The sequence below is a fragment of the Aspergillus fischeri genome, genomic scaffold, assembly GCF_000149645.3.
Source record: "Aspergillus fischeri NRRL 181 1099437636251 genomic scaffold, whole genome shotgun sequence".
Lineage (NCBI taxonomy): Eukaryota > Fungi > Ascomycota > Eurotiomycetes > Eurotiales > Aspergillaceae > Aspergillus > Aspergillus fischeri.
The window spans coordinates 327449-345065 of record NW_001509769.1 but is presented as its reverse complement, the minus strand read 5'-3'; the positions used below and the strand labels follow the sequence as shown (position 1 = coordinate 345065).

Below are 17617 nucleotides of genomic sequence, written 5' to 3'. Positions count from 1 at the left end.
ACAATCGACCCAAAGCCACTGGCACCATGGCGAGAGCAACCGTTTGTCGAGATTGAGATAGAACCTGACCGAGAAAAGGCTAAGGAGAGCGCCGCGACCAGAAGAGCCATGCCAGGAATTACGATCTTTTCCGATGCGTCAGGCCAGCAGAATCAACTGGGGGCTGCAGCCGTAGCCCTTGACGAAGACCTGCAAGCGTCGGAATCACGACAAGTCAGCATTGGGTCAATGGAACACTGGTCGGTATACGCCGCAGAGCTCATGGCGATATACTACGCCATTAGCCTGGTCTATCAAATAACGCGAAAGAGGCGAAGTGCTCTAGGCATGGTCGAGCGACCTGCAACTATTCTCAGTGACAGCATGTCAGCGCTGCAAGCAATTCGAAACCCGTCCAATAAGTCAGGCCAAAGGATTATCCGAGCCACGCTACAGGTAGCCTCTGAAATGAAGGCACGAGGGATCCCAATTCGCCTCCAATGGGTCCCAGGGCATTACGATGACCCCGGAAATGATGAAGCCGACCGCCTTGCCAGAGAAGCAGTAGGTCCGAGGAAGATGCATCCCTTTCAACACCTTCTCTCGCGTGAGAAGGGTTTCATCCGTAAAAAGATCCTAAGTGGGTGGAAGGAAGAGTGGACAAAATCTACAAAGGGAGGGCACCTTCGCCAAATTGACAAAACCCTGCCCTCAATCCGTACCCGAAGACTATACGGATCGCTCCCACGGAACCGAGCATATCTGCTCACACAACTTCGGACGGGCCACTCTTGGCTGGCGACGTATGGCAAACTACATCGCTTCCGAGACGATGACCGATGCATCTGCGGTGCCCAAGAGACGGTAGTCCATGTACTGGTAGACTGCCCAAGACTCAGAGATCTGCGACGAGAACTACGGAGGAAAATCGGGGGCGCATTCAGCAACATTTCAAATATGCTAGGAGGAGGGCAACGAGGTAAGGAAGGTAAAGTACAAGACGCTGAGCAAGACAGCAGCACCCTAGAGGCTGTACTGGACTTTGCAGAAGCGTCCCAGAGGTTTCGAAGTCGCGCGCCACGGGGCCCGCAGAACAGAACACCAGGCAACTAGGCCAACTCAGGCCTTGACGAGGCTCCAAATTCGTTAGGAAAGCAATGGTTCACAGTACATAAGGGAATACACATAGATAGATAGGAGAGGGAGATCCTGCATATCGCCGAGGGCGAGGGGTCAGCGTATGAAATCATCATCATCATCATCATCACTGTAGTTGAGACTCGACCCATCAACATTTTCAGCATTTCTCTTCGGGGCTGGCCGTAGCCAGATCGGGGCGGATCCGGCGTTATAAGCCATCATATATTGCGGCCTCGTAGCTCCAGTCGATGCAGACATAGCAGGTGGTGGCGACTTATGGCCCGCGTAGATAGGGAGTAAAAATCTCTGGCTGCATTTATGGAGGAATTCCTCGTGTCTTCGGCGCAGCCATTTGAGTGTGGTTTGATATGTGTTTTGAGGACATAATGAAAGAGTTTCGGAAAATAGTGGTGGCTAACCCAAGAGACTTTAAAGAGGTATCATTTCCATTACAGCATTAGAGGAGCCGAGCCAAGAGTCGGGAGGGGCTGATGTTATGGAAAGGGGAGACTGCAAACCCTGCCGTCCAGGTGATGATGGTAAGTTTTATGAAAGACTGGTGAAGCAGGTTGATACTATAAGAGGCAGTAGAACCCAAAATTAAACAGAGCATCTAGATATCTCCGACAAAGACAGAGTTTCTGTGTAAAAGTTCCCGTGCATAGTGTGTCGCAGGCAGTCAAAAACTAATCCGATCTACCAGAGCATGAAGGCGTATTTAAGGGTACCATAGTAATGGGGGCCTTCCCAATTATGAGCTAGCGTGAACGCCGTCAAGCACATTCGAATGTCTTATAACCACCTAAGCAGCCATGTTTGAGAAACAAGGTCAGTTATGAATCGATGAAACTCTCTGATTTTACACACTCGCCCAGGTCTGCTTCAGCACAGCTGCTGGGAGATGGAGCTCTCGTTGCCCAAGACCAAATCAACCGAGATCCCCCAAAGCGCCGCTCCTTCCAATGATCAGGTCGAGCGTGCCACACGGTTGGAACACGAATCCCGGTACAAGGGTTGTGTACTGCAAAGGCTGCTGCAACTTGATATGATGGAAGTTTACAGAGGCACCAACACTATTATAATCAACTTACTACCGTCTGCGTTCACTGAACCCGGCCCTACAAGCTCAAAATGTCCCGGCATACGACTGAGGACAGATGTCTTCCCTTGCTTGCAACGTACTTATGGGTCCATCGTCCTCCTCGTACTCCATCGATCGGGCTGAATGTTACCTAGAGCCAGGCATATTTTCTCTTCCATTCATTGCATCAACGATAAAAACGCTGGAGCTCAGAAATCTGCTCCATTTCTTCCCCAAGGCTATTCCGGATCCCCGCGACACTTTAGCTGCAGATAGTGAGTGGATTGAGGGTATTTGCGCCAATCTTTAAACCGTTGAAATTCTGCGTCTGGTGAACTGCCGAATTGCAAAAAGAGACGCGGACAATTTACGACTATGGCTGCCATGGGTCGATATTACTGTCGTTGAAGACACCCAGCTGAAAAATATGAAGGCGCTGGAGCAGTATTGGCGCTATAATAAAAATCCTTGCATTGCAGCCGAGCTGATATCCCGCTACAGTTATGTGGGTCTTTTTACGAAAAGATATCAGTTGGTACAGGAATCTTTGCCCATCGCCTTGGATGTTTATATCGGACAGAACACCTCTGAAGCTGTCTGGATTGCATTGCCATGGGTTGCTCTAGCGCTGAAGTCTCAGAACCAAGCCCACATCGCCAAAGCGATGATATTTCTCCATCGTCGCAGCTGTGCTGTAACTAGGCGGTGTCTTTCTAAGCTCATTGCCCTAAGCGTTGAGTACTTGTACAGACTCATTTCCTATGTCGGCCTATACCGAAACAGGATACCCAGCTGCAAGCAGACGCAAGATCTTCTCCTCTATCTCAGCGACAAGTTTTGTCTAGAACTTATCATGGAAGGCCCTATTACATGCCAAAAGGCAGCGCCACGCGCCACAAAGCTGCCCAGAGCTTAGCGAATAGCTAAGGAGACCTGGGACTTCGTGTGATGTCGTATCATGCTGATCAATCCGAGGGTACAGTGTGACGCACGAAACCATTTCCGTGGAAGGCTTATGTCCAGAGCACGCTTTGTTTATCTTAGTCCTCAACATTCTTCAGCCAGATTCCTCTGAAGTGATCTGTTATCTGCAGAAATAATGCGGCATCTGCAGTAGGCTGCTGTAAATCCTACATTAAAACTAATGCCTACCCAGACTCTTCACACCGATATCATGGATACAGACCCGTTCAGATTTCTCGCATACATACTATTAGTATTAGATCAGCCCCGCGTGCACTATCTACTTCATCTTCTCAATCATCTGTTTTCAAACGCCGTGCTTACCGACTTGAACATGATCTTTGCTTATACTGCGGTGCTGATGACCATTGGACTGGGGACTGTGATGAAGCTCATGTCGCTGTAGCTCACCTGCCACATCCCAACCTAGCTCGCCTTTAGTTGTCACTGCTAAGCCCCGCACCAAATACAGCTCGAAGTGCTACCATGGACACCCTCTTAGGTCAGCGGTCTCCTAAGGAGGCCTTGAAGGAGGGGGTATTGTCATGGGCTGACCGCTGACCCCATGACACGCACCGCATTGTGTATGCTGCTGTGGTCACGTGGTGAGAGTTCATTATTATGTTAATTAGTACGACAGCCCCTGTACCTAGTTTCTTCCTCCTTCAGCAATTCCACTTCATTCCCTTGTGGCCTTTCGGATGGTTAGCAGTGTAGCTCCGGACAGGAAACTCTAGCCCGTGACAACATGCACCCAAGGGGTTAACCCATATCCGTGCGGATTAGGCATTGTCCACCCATATACATAGGAGTTGGATCAGCACACACCTAGATCCGCCCATTTGCGGATTGGATATGGATTTGCGGATTGGGTCAGACAGTCTATGTACTTAGGAAGAAGGCTGTTCAGGGAGTGTAAATGCAGCCATTCTACCGGTACTAAGGCTCCCTTCGAGCAGCTTAAGGGGTGTGAAATAGCAATGAGTAATGCTATATGTTCGCAAAGGAAAACCAGAATCTACGCGCTCCACATGAGAAACAGCTTCAAAAGAAAAGGTTGTCTAAATGGTAGTTTGGAACTATAGCATTTACTACAGTAAACGCAGGAGTCAGGCTGATGAGGCTAAACCACCAACCGCAGTGTTCTTCTCAACGGAAGATTTTGTGATTCAGTAATAAAAAAGTGATCTGATGGTTCAAAATAGTTCTCTTAATCTTACATGAAGGGTCGCCGCTCGCTTGTGGATTACGTTAGTTGTCAGCTGGCTTGTTACGTGTCAACCAGATTCGGTAAAGGATGTAGGGAAATTCCAGATTCAACATCTGATTCGCAATTTCCCATGATTCTAGTATATTCGAATAGTGGCATTCCTGTCTATTTAATCGTCGACTAGCTAGTAGCTGAATCGAACCAGACCTTCGTCCTTCGCATATCTTATAGGTACGATTACCATAGAAACCGTATTGAGCCGGCTGCCGGACTGGCTCACATTATGTAACATACTCTGGCTCCACGTCTGCCGCGAAGGCAAATGACAGTATGATATTGGTGCCTAATAATGTTTAGAAGGACCTTCCTTTATGTTTTAATTGCATGCGTGCTGTACTGTCGAATATTCTGGTAAGGACATCAGCTTTAAACAAGAAAGGCGCTTTCACTTTCACTAAGTCAGGATCCAGGGAAGTCAACCAAATCTCCAATTAAGTAATTTCCGATATAGTTACATCACGTAACCCCTTACTCGCTACAAAGGAAAGTACCTGACGTTATGTTCCTGGGTCATCGACTCATCTCCGGGTAGCATTAACAGTAGCTACAGAAAGGCGAAGTGGAGCTAAGCTAATATACTTGCATCTCAAGTGCTAAATACCCTGACTGACGCAAGGACAGGGCCGGCATATTCTATGATGAGTAATGAGAGCGAGTGCTGATCAAACACATGTGGTATTTTTCTGTTCTCCCACAATCAAGTGATTGAGTGTCAAACCACTGACTTACCTGGGGGTTATAGGCTTTAATACGACTACGCTGAGTGTATTTCAACAAACATTCCTTCAACAGCAGCTGTGAAGCGTGAGAGGACTGGGAACTGAACCCTACAGTTCATAATTTCCAGCGTCTGGCGGGATGGGGTTCCCAGTTTATGAACTGGACACGAAAGGAGACATAATACTTATTGTCCAAAGCAGCGTATGGGCAGATACACGGCGGCCCCATAAATTGCAGTATGTAAGTCAAGCACGGAGTTCACATAGTGCTGACTGCCTGGGCATGGACGAGCTGCTTCAAAATATTTGCAACACCGAAGGCATATCGGTGAAGAATGGAGGAAAGAGTCCATCAATGGCAGACACGAAAGAAGGTGGACTCTCAGAAACGCTCGCTGTGGGAGATGTGGCAAGTGGAGTGTCACCTACTGCTCTGGAGGTCGCCAGAATTCGCGTCTCATCTAAACATTTGACTCTTGCTTCTCCATACTTTTCAGAGCTGCTTCAGAATTGCTGGCAGAAAGGGAATGACTTTCATATTCCAAGTCCTATTGACTTTCCGGCAGAATATTGTGACCTGGAGACCCTTCTGATAGTGATGAAGATTGTTCATGGACGGCATTGGGCCCTACCAGCAAGACTGGAATTGGTGCAATTGACATGCTTTGCGGTGCTTGTTAATTATTACAGCTGCTTTAAGATTGCGCACATTTTCGCGAATAATTGGATAACATTGTCAGAGCCCACGGTACCCTCAACTTTGTCTGTTGATGCTCTGATGTGGCTGTGCGTCTCATCCGTGTTTTAAAGACATGAGATCTTCCAGAAGGTTGCTGCAATCATACGGTACCACTCTGAAGGCCGTCTGAGTAGCTGGAATTGGCCTATTTCTGGTGCTCTAGGTATGAATTGTGCAAGCAAACCTTATGAACAATGCGAGTCTAACCATGCTCTTATTGAAGACGCAATCGAACAACAGAGGCAGTCTATTATTACTAATGCTATGCGTTCCTTATATACATTGCTTCATGATTTAATACGTGGTCGCAAATGCTGTGAAAGCTCTTGCAATGCACCCTTTGCGGTGGGCTGCTGATAGGCTTGCAGCAAAGAAGTTTGTTGCCACCTAATTTTGCTGCTCCCTTTTCTGGCCGAAGCTTGAAATCACTGCTCGAAGATCTCAAGTCCATTGAAGCACCTGCTCTATACACTAATAAAGACTCCAAGTGTCAGCATGGCTGTAGCTTGCAGCGAGATATCCGACCCATGTGTTATAAAGTTTTGTGCGATCTGGCAAGCTTGAATAGTCCATTTCCTGGCTTATGAAGTGGGGGTTAGTCATATACAGATATACCCATCCGCAAAAACTTCGACTGATTTGATATTTATATCCGCGAAGAAGATGATTGGCATACCATTTACACCAGATTCGCTCCATATTTTTCAGATTAAACTTTTCATTATAGAAGCCAGTATATGTAGTTACTCTTATAACCAGAAGCAACTGGAGTCGGGGTCCTGTAGTCTTTGATTTGTACCAGTCAAGGCAGGGCTGAAGCTTAACTCCATATATGTAGAGTACACTAGCTTGATACTTGAGTAAAGACTAAAATAGTGACCCTAATAGCAGATTTGCCCTTGAGTGAACTGTTATGGGCAGGGCCTGTGAAGTGCTTGAGCTGCTCAACAAGCACTCATGAGGTTGTATTTCCGCACGCAATAACACTGAGCAAGCCACCCACCCAGTCTGAGACTTATGACTACCGCGTACACAATCAGACAAAGTGAAAAAGTAATTACATTACTACATTGTGCTGACTCACACTTCTTAGAACCTTTTCCCTAGATCCATCACCTCTATAGATCTTTAAGCAACTGACGGTATTCAACCTAGCAATATATGACCTAGGGTTGCTGCGCCCTTATACTTTTACCTTTTTTGCAAAGTTAGAATGACTTCATGCATGCTAGATTCAGCTGCATTTCGCTATCTGACGGAGTGCTGTGTTCTATATCTGATTTTGCACCTAGAGTCATGCGCCACCAGATGGATTTTTTTACCGTTCGCAGCATGTATTACCTATTGCCACTACCTCCACAAATATTTAATATTATGGATCATATAGTAGGGATTTAAATAGTCATACAGTAGGGAATCTGGAATCAAATCACCATATAGTAGGGATTCGAATCAATATATAGTAGTGAACTAGGGATTCAAATCGCCATGTACTAGGGATTTGAATCGCCATATAGTAGGGAATCAAAGCATTATATAGTAGGGATATTGAATTATTACCTAGCAGGAGAACCATGAGTTGAAGATATGATATCATGTATAACCATTTAATACTCCGTGGAAATAGGGAAAACTTCTTAGTTTCCTGGTAGGTCTCTCCATCGTATTCCCTAACTATGTTTGGATAATGCATTAAAGCCGTGTTTCACCTATTGTTGACCTATGGGAGGCCTAGTAGTTCTCGTAAGTTATAAGCTCACATGACATTTCCCATAGTGGAGCTGTAGAACTCTCTTTCTAGTCTTTCCAGAAGAGAACAGTAGCGTGAGAGATAAAGCAATGAAGACGCAATTTTCTGACAACCCGATGATGAGGCTGACTTTGGTCATCAATCCATGACCTAAATCAGCCTGGTTGGTTGGACTTCTAGGAACAGGTGTGTAGAGTGGTAGATATGTATCTTATTGAATTATATGACCGCTTGCCCGATTTGGAAGTGATTTGATTCCACCGAGCCGTCCCTTGGCGATAATATTCGGCGGTATTCGCCCAATATTCGGCATATATTCGTTCATTAATAAGCCGAACCCCTGCCTCTAGTGGAAGGCATAAATAGTAGCTAGATAGTCATTCGTTTAGAAGAATGAGACCTTCATTGGTTTTCAATTGGCCATATAAATTACTAGTAGTTGGCGAATTGAACTAGTACTATTGATTTCAACATATCTTCAATCATCTATGCTTGTTATTACGCCATGAAAGCCTCTACATCATTGTTCAATATGGCAATTGCTATTAACAAGATCAGGACATGTAAGAGACACATGATGTGGACACACAATGCATATACTCCTGGTAGTGACAACATGCAGGTTCAGCTTCATAGGACATAACAAGGTCCAAGTATCAACGATTATTGCTCTTCTTCTGGTATGTCAATATTATTCTCTTCTCACTGCATGTGCTAATTGATCAGCTAGTCCTACAAAATGCAGCATCCATCATTATATGTCCCGCGCCCTTAAATAGCAATTGCTAATGATGATAGCTACAACACAAATCCAGTCCTGCACCACCACCGAGGACAAGCGATTCGATCCATTGACAGGCATCCTCCTGTCCGAACTTCTCAAAGTGACCATTTCTTTCGTTTGCATCACCCAAACGGCAGACCCAGAGCGCAATTCCCTTCTTAGCACTCTCAAAATAGGCCACGAAGAAGCCACCCTCCCAGCCCTCCTGTACACCGCTGCATCCTTCGCCCAAAGCATCGGCACCTCGCACCTCGACCTCGTCCCCTATCTCGCCCTCTCCCAAACCAAAATCATCCTCACCCCGCTGCTGGCAACCCTCCTCCTCAACCAAAGGTTCACCCCGCAGCACTGGACCTCCACCGTCACAATGACAGCCGGAATCATCCTCGCGCAGACCGGCGCGTCGCAGCAGACCCAGCACCTAACCACAGCATCCACCAACACTCATTCCCTCCCAGGAGTTCTCGCAATGCTCCTGTCAGGGGCTAGCGTCGCCCTAGGCGGAATCAGCATCGAACGATCCCTCAAACGCTCCGCAACCACAGCCACCTCCGCAACCACCTTCTTCGTCCGCAACGCCCAACTCGCCGCGCACAGTCTCCTCTTCGCTCTCCTCTCATTTCTCTGGAAGTGGCTGTCGAATTGCAAAACCGGCACGGATGTTTCAAGCTTCTTCGGTGGCTTTAGCAGCCTGGTATGGGTATTTGTAGTCTTGCAAGCAGCCGGCGGGTTCCTGGTGGCGTGGTGTGTAGGGGTTACGAGCTCTGTGACGAAGAATTATGCGCAAGGCTTGGGGTTTGCGATTGCGATTTTGGGGCTGTTGGTTGTGGAGCGGAGGGATGTTGATGTGAAGGTGAGTGTGCCTTTAGCATAGTGGTTTGAGAGAGAGGGCATGGGCTGATGGTGTTGTAGCTTTCGTTGGGTGTTGTGCTTGTGCTTGGGGCGGTGGTTGGGTGTTTGTTTACGGGGCAGAGTATCAGGGTCACCAGTTTGGTGGAGAAGAGGGAGGTGAAAGGTGTGGTGTGATATATAATGAGTTATGATGGTGTATTTGGGGACGTGTTTGAATTCTGTATAGGTGGGAGTTGATCAGACAAAGATATGTACGATGATTTGGTTATTGCCTGTCGCGATAGACACATATTAACAACGGTTGTCGTCAATCGTAATTTAGTCGGGTATAATGTCATATAATACCTCTCTATGCAATTAGATATACCATCCCATCCAATCAAATCAGTAAAGTACCAGTGAGCTGAATAGCCAGTACACTCTTACCCATATAGATAGGGTAGCTCCCAGACTGCAGCCCCAACGCCTGCTTCTCAACATCCCAGGTACTCAGATCCTGACAGGTCAAGTCGAAGCTAAAGTGCTTCTTCTTCTTCGGCTTAATAGTCTGCTTGTGGAAGCCGCGGAGCTGTTTAACCGGCCCGCCGGGAATACCAACACACAGCTAGGCGACCTCCGCTGCCTCCACAGCACCAGTGTTGGCGACGGTGCAGTTGACCATCACCACAACATCCTAGAGAGAGGGGATGCGGCCCTCGGCGATCTCAGAGCCGGGCGGCAGGTACTCGGTATTCGCGCCGGGGACAAGCACAACATCGAGGTCGGCGTAGGAGAAGTTGGTGTATGTAAGACCGAATCCAAACTCAAACTAGGGGATGATGTTGTTTGCCTCAAAGGCGCGGTAGTCGATATACACACCCTCGGTGAAGTTATCCTGCGGGTACCAGAGGTTCAGATCGCCCTCGGAAATGAGGGCATTGAGCAGGTTGCCGTAGTCAGATGCTTTCTTACCCACGGTGTAGGGAGACGGCCCGAGGGGGACTATTTGCCGTACATGATCCCGACTAGCGCGCCGCCGGTATCCTGGCGGGGAGGTGAGCGTAGAGAACGGCGGTGATGTTGTCGTTGTCAATCCAGCGGTCGACGAGGCGTATGCGCGTTGTGGATGACAACCATGGTGTTGCTGCATTGGGAGGCGACATGGTTTACTAGCACGTCGGAATAGGGGTTGCCGGGTAAGGGCGATCCCAGCCTTCAGAGACCTGCTCATTGATGAAGACGATGCAGGCCTCGCTGCCGGGGTTGCCGATAGGCTTCTGCGAGGCAAAGTCCCACGCAAAAAAGGTGCCGTCTTTCATGGCCTTGCGCTGGAAGGCGTCAAATGGAGCATCAATATAGGCGGGCGTGGTAGCCCCGGAACCGCCGTTAGTAATCAAGGTGCCATTTAAGGCGACGCCGGGACCCGAATTAAGGGGGTTGTAGCTCGAGAGGAAGATGTCAATTGGAGTAGCAGTGTTGATGGTTGTGCCGTTAGGATACATCAGCATGGGGGCCCATCCCATGGCCCATTGGTCAAAGGTGACGTTGTCCATGGTGTTTCTGGTGGCGGCAACCCCATCATACCCGAAGAGAGAAAGAAGCTTGGGCATGTGCAGTGGTAGAGCGTTGTTGGCGTTTTTTCGCCAGAATGTGGCCTCCCACGGCACTCTGGAAAATGGTGGACCGGGACTTGGGATCGCGAGCATCAGTCAACTTATGAGGTTTTCAGATATCGAGAGGCATTCCGTGTCCTGGGTTCTGCATCTCTGCATACTTATACTAACTGGTGAGGATACGAGTGGCCCATATCGTCCAGACGATTCTGGGGAAGCAAGCCGTTCTTGACAGCCAGAGCAAGGGTACCATTCTCCCAGAAGGGAGAATCGGCCATCACCATGTCCAGACCAGCCTCTGCACCAGCGATCCCAGTGTGCTGGGCAAACCAGTCGGTGACTACGAAACCCTAAAAGCCCAACTCACCCTTGAGCAGGCCATTGAGCGCCTTGCTGTTCTGGCAGCCACAGCTGTTATTGATCCGGTTGTAGCTTCACATGACGGCGCCAGCACCGGCCTTGACAGCGTCCTGGAAGGGAAATCCGCCAAAGAAGACAAAGAAGCATGCTACATGATCAAGAAATGATCTCTTCATATCTGCGCAGGAGGCTGTGAGCGTATTTGGCAATTTGATGTCTAAGTTGATGAGAAGGTTGAGGAGACTATACTGGTGCCTGTCTAGCGCGCTCCATCCACGCTGCGGTGTCTGTTCCTGGACGTGCCAAAAATTGCTGTCACAATAAATATCTGGTCTACTACAATTCACAGCTTGGCTGTGGTTTACGTTAATGTTACTGAGAACCTTCTCCTAAACTACTTAAGCTCCTGGCAGTTAGCCGGCATGTTAGTCTGGGCTTGTGATTGCTGATTTGATGTGAGGCAGTAGTATATTGTAGCACACCCGCTATTTCTAATCCTCGCATGCTTTTAAACTGGTCATTTTTGTATGCTTGAACTGCAGGAAATATGCGATCTTTTGATTGAACCCTCGAGTCTGGGTCAAGCATCCGCAAGATTACACAGTTTGAGGTCTGTCGCCCGGTGTATGTAGTAAGAATGTTGTGTAAACTGGATGTTCCATGGTGTCTTAGCTATGACACACAGTAACGCCTGTTTCCCAATAATCATGTTTGACGCGCCGCTTTAAAGAAGGGAGTGGAGAAAGGTCATATTGGATCCTTTGCAGCCATCAGCAAGGAAAGTCCACTATAATAAGTATTAGGCTGTCGCGTATCTTAGTCTCCGACTTGTATGAACTACTTAGTATTTGTGATGTGGCTTGACATAGTAGCCAAGAAAACAGAGCATCTCTTCAGTAAATATGTATTAGCTAAAAGGCTCTGTGCTAAAGTACATCAAACAACTTGATGAATTTTCGTATTCAAGGTCCTCTTATTTACTTTGCTATTAATAAAGAGTGACAAATACTTATTACATACTAACAATATGAGAATATCATATGATGATGTTACCTTCATGTGCGTGTTTTTGAGGCTATCAAAGTCCTGATGAGAAGCGCCCATCTACCTTCTACTGCCTTCTTACACGCATATCTCGAATAATCCTCTATCAACCTCCCTGACGGTCCGCAGCAAGCCGGCAAGTGTGCTTTGCTAATGAAAACGTTATATGGCCTCAAGCAATCACCCCGTGAATGGTACAAACTTATCCATGATTTCTTACTGTCTATCGGATTCAAACGGACACGTGCAGACCATTCGGTATTCGTCAAACGAGGCATCACCATACTGATCTATGTCGATGACATTCTGATTCTTTCCAAATCCAACGAATTGGTCGACGACTTAATCGAAGATAACGACTTTATTTGCACCGGCCAGATTATGCCCGCACCACCAGCCTTCGTCGAAAGAAGAAATACAGGAATGTCGGTTCGCTCATGGAAAGCATCCAGAATGGACTGACGATCCTCTATATTTGTCCGAGCATCTAATCAAATGAAACCCAGGCGGAGGGTCTCAAGGATATGCTCGAGGATATATCTACAGTTGTTGTTTGATGACAAGATGAGGGGTCTCATTCAACTGTTGATGTTAATTAGTGTGCCAGTGATCAGTCCAGTTAGACATTGTAGGAAGACGACAAGCGCTAACAAGGTACAAGTTTATATCAATACTGGCAGGCTGGTGTTGATAAAGTATAGAGGCATGAGGCAAGCAGCTTAGCAATATCTGGAGTTGTTGTTTGCTGACAATATGAGGAATCTCATTCAACTGATGAGATGTTAATCTTCTAGCAGGAGTCAGTAAACTAAGAACTGTGACACATTTAAGGGTGAGAATGCTTACCTTGCAAAGCTGCAACTTGATGACCGTATTTCGGGGTAAATGTCTGTTTTCATGCTGACTACGCCACCACGGCGTGCCCTAGTATTCTTCCTAAGCTTCTTGATTCTGTGCTGGATAGCATACACAATGCATTCTATGATCCAGTTCAGTTAGCAAAGTCCACCACTGAGTAATCATGCACCCATGATATGATTCGTGGGGATACTGACCGGGTCCCTTGTACTTTGCCAAAGCTTTATAGGCAGGCTTGATGCCGCCGTAGTTAAGATGGCAAGCTCAACAACAAGGGTAAATGCAACCACTCTTTAGCTTTGATATGGTCCTTGATTTCAGAGACATGTCCTCAATATTGCTTGGTCAGAGAGTCAAAGTTAGCACGTAATTGCTGAAGTTTATCTGGCACAGCGCGTGCGCCCTCTAGGTGCTCTGCGAGAGCAGCTTGACTCGCCCACAGTGCGACGTTAGCGCGGCGACTATCGGAGGCGAAGCTTAAGACAATTGGTTCTCCAGAGGTAACGACCCAGTCGATAATGACAATATTGGCTTGGTTGCGATCACACCAGGGTACCAGGCTTTGAGGCCTTAGACTGGACAGTCTCTCCAGATGAGGTAGCATTGCCCGCAGTACCATCTTTGGCAGCCTTGTCAATACTTCTAGCATTGCTAGCCTTGAAAGACAACATAACAACACCAGGAAGAAAGCGACCCCATCAGCCAGAGAACTGATACAAAGAAGCAAATGGACAACCTCAAGCGTCGCCATCAGCGGTACCGTCATCCTCCTTCTTTGCTTTCTTAGGACTAGCCTTGTCCTTGTCCGCACCGTCGCGATTCGCGTCTTTCTTTGCGCAGCCACGCTTCCGCTTCTCAGGGTAGGAGGAACAGAAGAATCGCCATCAGCAGGGGTAGCACCAGCATCAGATTCGAGCTTTCTGATTCTATGCTGGATTGCGTACACAGAACATTCTGTGGTTCATTTCATGTTAGAAACCGCGCTCCTGAAGTGCTTGTACCTATGATATGACTTATATGGATACTGACCTGGTCCCATGTATTTCGCAATGTAGGGTTAGACAGTAGAGAGTCAAAGGTAGTGTGCAATTGCTGAAGTTTATCAGGCGCAGCGCATGCGCCCTCTAGCTGCTCTGTAAGAGCAGCTTAATTCGCCCACAGAGCGAACTAGGTGATGGTACTTTCACTATGAGAGTCTCAATATCCGCGAAATATATGAAGCGGCCTTGTTTGGCTCGTCTCAGAACGCTTGATCTTGCGTGCGCTGGGGTAAGCGCCTTTGAGCGCCCGCTTTTCGTGTGCATCTATGAGGTAATACTCCGTCGAGAGCACTGTTTTTTCAGGCGTAAAAGGAGGCGGTTTCACCCATTGCGATTGCTCAATCTGTTTTTTAAGCTGCTGCGATGGAGATGGGATCACGACTCCTATAGCCCCCTGTTGAGAACTAGGGCTTGGACTTGGTGTAGATGGATTCTGAATTTTTGGAGTGAAGACATGACTAGAGATGAGGGTATCATCTCAGCGGCTCTCGATGGATTCGAAAAGTTGTGGTGTAAGTTCTCTGCACGTCCCAGATTAGTCTAAGCATGTTCCCTACGTGCTGGACGTACTGTCCTTGAAGACCGTTCTCGTTCCCAGTGATGTGAAATTCTGTAAAATGTCCAGATGAGGGAGCATGCTCATCCCCGGCAGTACCATCTTCGGCAGCCTTGTCAATAGTACCAGCTTTGCCAGCCTTGGTAGGGGTAGAGTTCTTGCACTCTAGGTTCGCGAATCCATATTTCTTTGCGCAGGGCCCTAGACGATCACACCAGGGTACCAATATGGGTTAAGGATTAGGCTTTAAGCTAAGCCTGCGTCATGGCAGAAGCCTGTGAAACGAATGTTGACAGGGCTTGACGAAGCTCAGTGGGACTTCTGTTGGCTTATTGGTTTTGCGTTCATGCTGGTGCCTCTATTTCTCTGCACGTCGCAGAATAGTCCAAGCATGTTCCCCACATGCTGGACATACCGTCCTTGAAGACTGTTCTCGCTCCCGGTGATGTGAAATTCTGTAGAATGGATTGGGATTCTGCTGATTGCGTGCCTGTGAGTTGGACTCCAGAAGTGCCTGAGATTGGAGAAGTTCGGTGACGAAATGTCCAACTGAACCACATTCGGGGAGACCTTCACCTGGCAATAAGACTCGTTGGTGTCGTCATTATTGCTAGGTTGATAGTCAGTAGAAGGTCTCCTGGATTTAGGAGCTGCTTAACAGATATTCTTCTGTCCTCCTGGACCGCACCACACCATTAATAATAGTAGTGTATGAATTCGTCCTAAACTTGGGCACATATCGCACACGGGTAATTGTGCACTTGAGGTTGGCAACTATCTTTATCTTTGACATTGGTGAAGTACTCATCCTGTTCCGTCAAGATAGGCATGGTCAATTGGGCACTTCTTGGGTTCCATGGCCTCTTGTATTGGGACTGATGCAGGGGAGCGTAGCATGTGCTATTGAGAATGTCTATATTGGCAGCCAAAGTCGTCCATATAGGGTTCTTGATGTAGGCATTGATGAACTTCAAGTTCGATGCAATGTCCCAATAGTCACCCCAAGCAACTAACATATGAGTTAGCTGCATAAACTTATCAGCAGTCTCAGATGCCACATCAGCTGCGAAGTGCGTGGGAGTGAACCCGTACATGGTCTGACCCATCTGTAATAGCAACATCAGTAACTGAAGGACTCTCGGGATAAGTAATACTCACTCTCTGAAGGCCATAGCTAACCTTGAGAATCAGACATTAATATTAGCAGGCGCTCCGCATTTCTCGGTTTAACTATCAGAAACTAGTTTGGGCGGGGGCCGATGACAGAGTCTTTTGCTTCTTTGCACCGCGCTTTTTCCTGCGGTCTCCTTCATCTAGTTGTCACGACCTGTTCAAATAGATTAGCAAATGCATATACAATCAATCAACTGGATGGAAGCTTCCACTGCACAGCGAGGGAATAGACTGGATGATACTAACCTTTCTGTCGTGTCTGTGGGTTTTTAGAACCCCGCCGTTAGACGGATTCGTTCTTGCCTTCTAGTAAATACGAAAACCATGTCCTCCCAAGCAATGTGGAGTTGTATGAAAGGTTGAGCATTGCATCAATATAAGCCTTTTTTGATTGGCCTGAGTCAGAAGGATGCAGCAAGACAAGCCATGAATTGTGTTTGCAGTAATGAGCTGCTCCATAGATCAGTGGATCAGCAGGACCCCTGATGTTCGATAGCTTTCGTTGTAGAGTCTCATGTAGCTAGCGTTGAACTGGGATTCTCTTCTCCAGGATGGTGTAAAACCTAAACCATGACATCCGCTTCGTGATCCCAGGTCATAGGCATGATGTCGTGTTGTTTTGATAAACGTCATGCCATTGCCATTATTGCTGCTACCTTGGCTCCGGCCCCATTTAGTTGGAGTTGAGAGCACCTGACTGACAGTGCTCTTGCGGCTTCTTCCAGGACCGCTTGAAGAAGATGGTTTGGTAATTCCGCCGCGGGGTCCACGCGGGGTCCAGGGTGTGCCGCTGCTGCTACCTGTGGTGCCATACCAGCTGTGTGGTAGCTTGGTGATGCCCCTGCTCAGTGCGTCGGCTTTGACTTCACCAGCCATTTTGTAGTAGCAGCGGAAGCGGGCTTTGATGGCGTCGGTGGTAGCTCCCTGGCCGAAGAGGGTGGCCCTTGCTTAGTATTTGATTCAAGCCGCATGGTAGGTCGTTGTTCCATTCGACCTCGACAGCGAACTTTTGATAGAACCCAAAGTTTCACCAGGCACATAGAAAAGGGCATTTGATTTGTATGGGAGATTGTAGATGTTTGGCATTGCAATCGCATTGCAGAATGTCTTCTTCAAACCGAACCTATTGGAAGGATTCTGTTTCTGCTGATTGTATGCCAGGTTGCGGATGCCTATTCGCCTCAGGAAAATGTTAGTAAGATCGTTGGGAAACACAGGAGATAGCCACTGGCAGTAAAGAATACTGCTGCCTCGCCTACCGGTAGGTTCCCTCCTAAAGCTTTTATCTTGCTCCGTCCTCCTGATGCAATCAGGGACGCAGTTAATGGAAGTTGCACCGACGTTGCTATGAAGGCCTGACTGATAGTCACCCTTATAGCAAAATATATGGCCGTCCGGCTTTTCGGACCTGGCCTGATTGATAGTCACCCTTTGCACGAGAGAGATGTCCCTCAAAAGACGGGCCTGATCATTTGAAGCCATCATACCTGACTGGCTCCGTTCCAGAGATTGCATGAAGAGAAGAATGCTGGAGATGGAATAGGGGCAGCAGGGACTGTTCGGTATATATGTCAAAATGTATGTAGTAGAGAAGATGGAAAGGGGATAGAACATAGTAGGTAAAGAAGGGAGGGTTGCATCTCCCTTATATAGGTGGCCCAGCAGCCAAGCCTAGAATAGTGACTATTGCTATTTCTACATAGCGAACAATGTGAAT

General features: G+C 47.6%; 1 protein-coding gene across 1 annotated transcript, besides 4 other annotated features; it reads left to right on the top strand.

Annotated features, from left to right (window-relative positions):
• Positions 1-897: part of a mobile genetic element that runs on past the window's edge.
• Positions 898-1224: 327 nt separating this feature from the next.
• Positions 1225-1246: a microsatellite.
• A 6115-nt stretch (positions 1247-7361) lies between these two features.
• Positions 7362-7414: a microsatellite.
• A 759-nt stretch (positions 7415-8173) lies between these two features.
• On the top strand, positions 8174-9299 carry NFIA_024350 (putative nucleotide-sugar transporter; the record flags this gene model as incomplete). Its single annotated transcript, XM_001263952.1, has 4 exons — positions 8174-8204; positions 8251-8321; positions 8368-8401; positions 8440-9299. 4 exons carry the CDS (start codon positions 8174-8176, stop codon positions 9297-9299), a joined length of 996 nt encoding a protein of 331 aa, XP_001263953.1.
• A 3043-nt stretch (positions 9300-12342) lies between these two features.
• Positions 12343-12627: a mobile genetic element.
• Positions 12628-17617: the final 4990 nt, after the last annotated feature.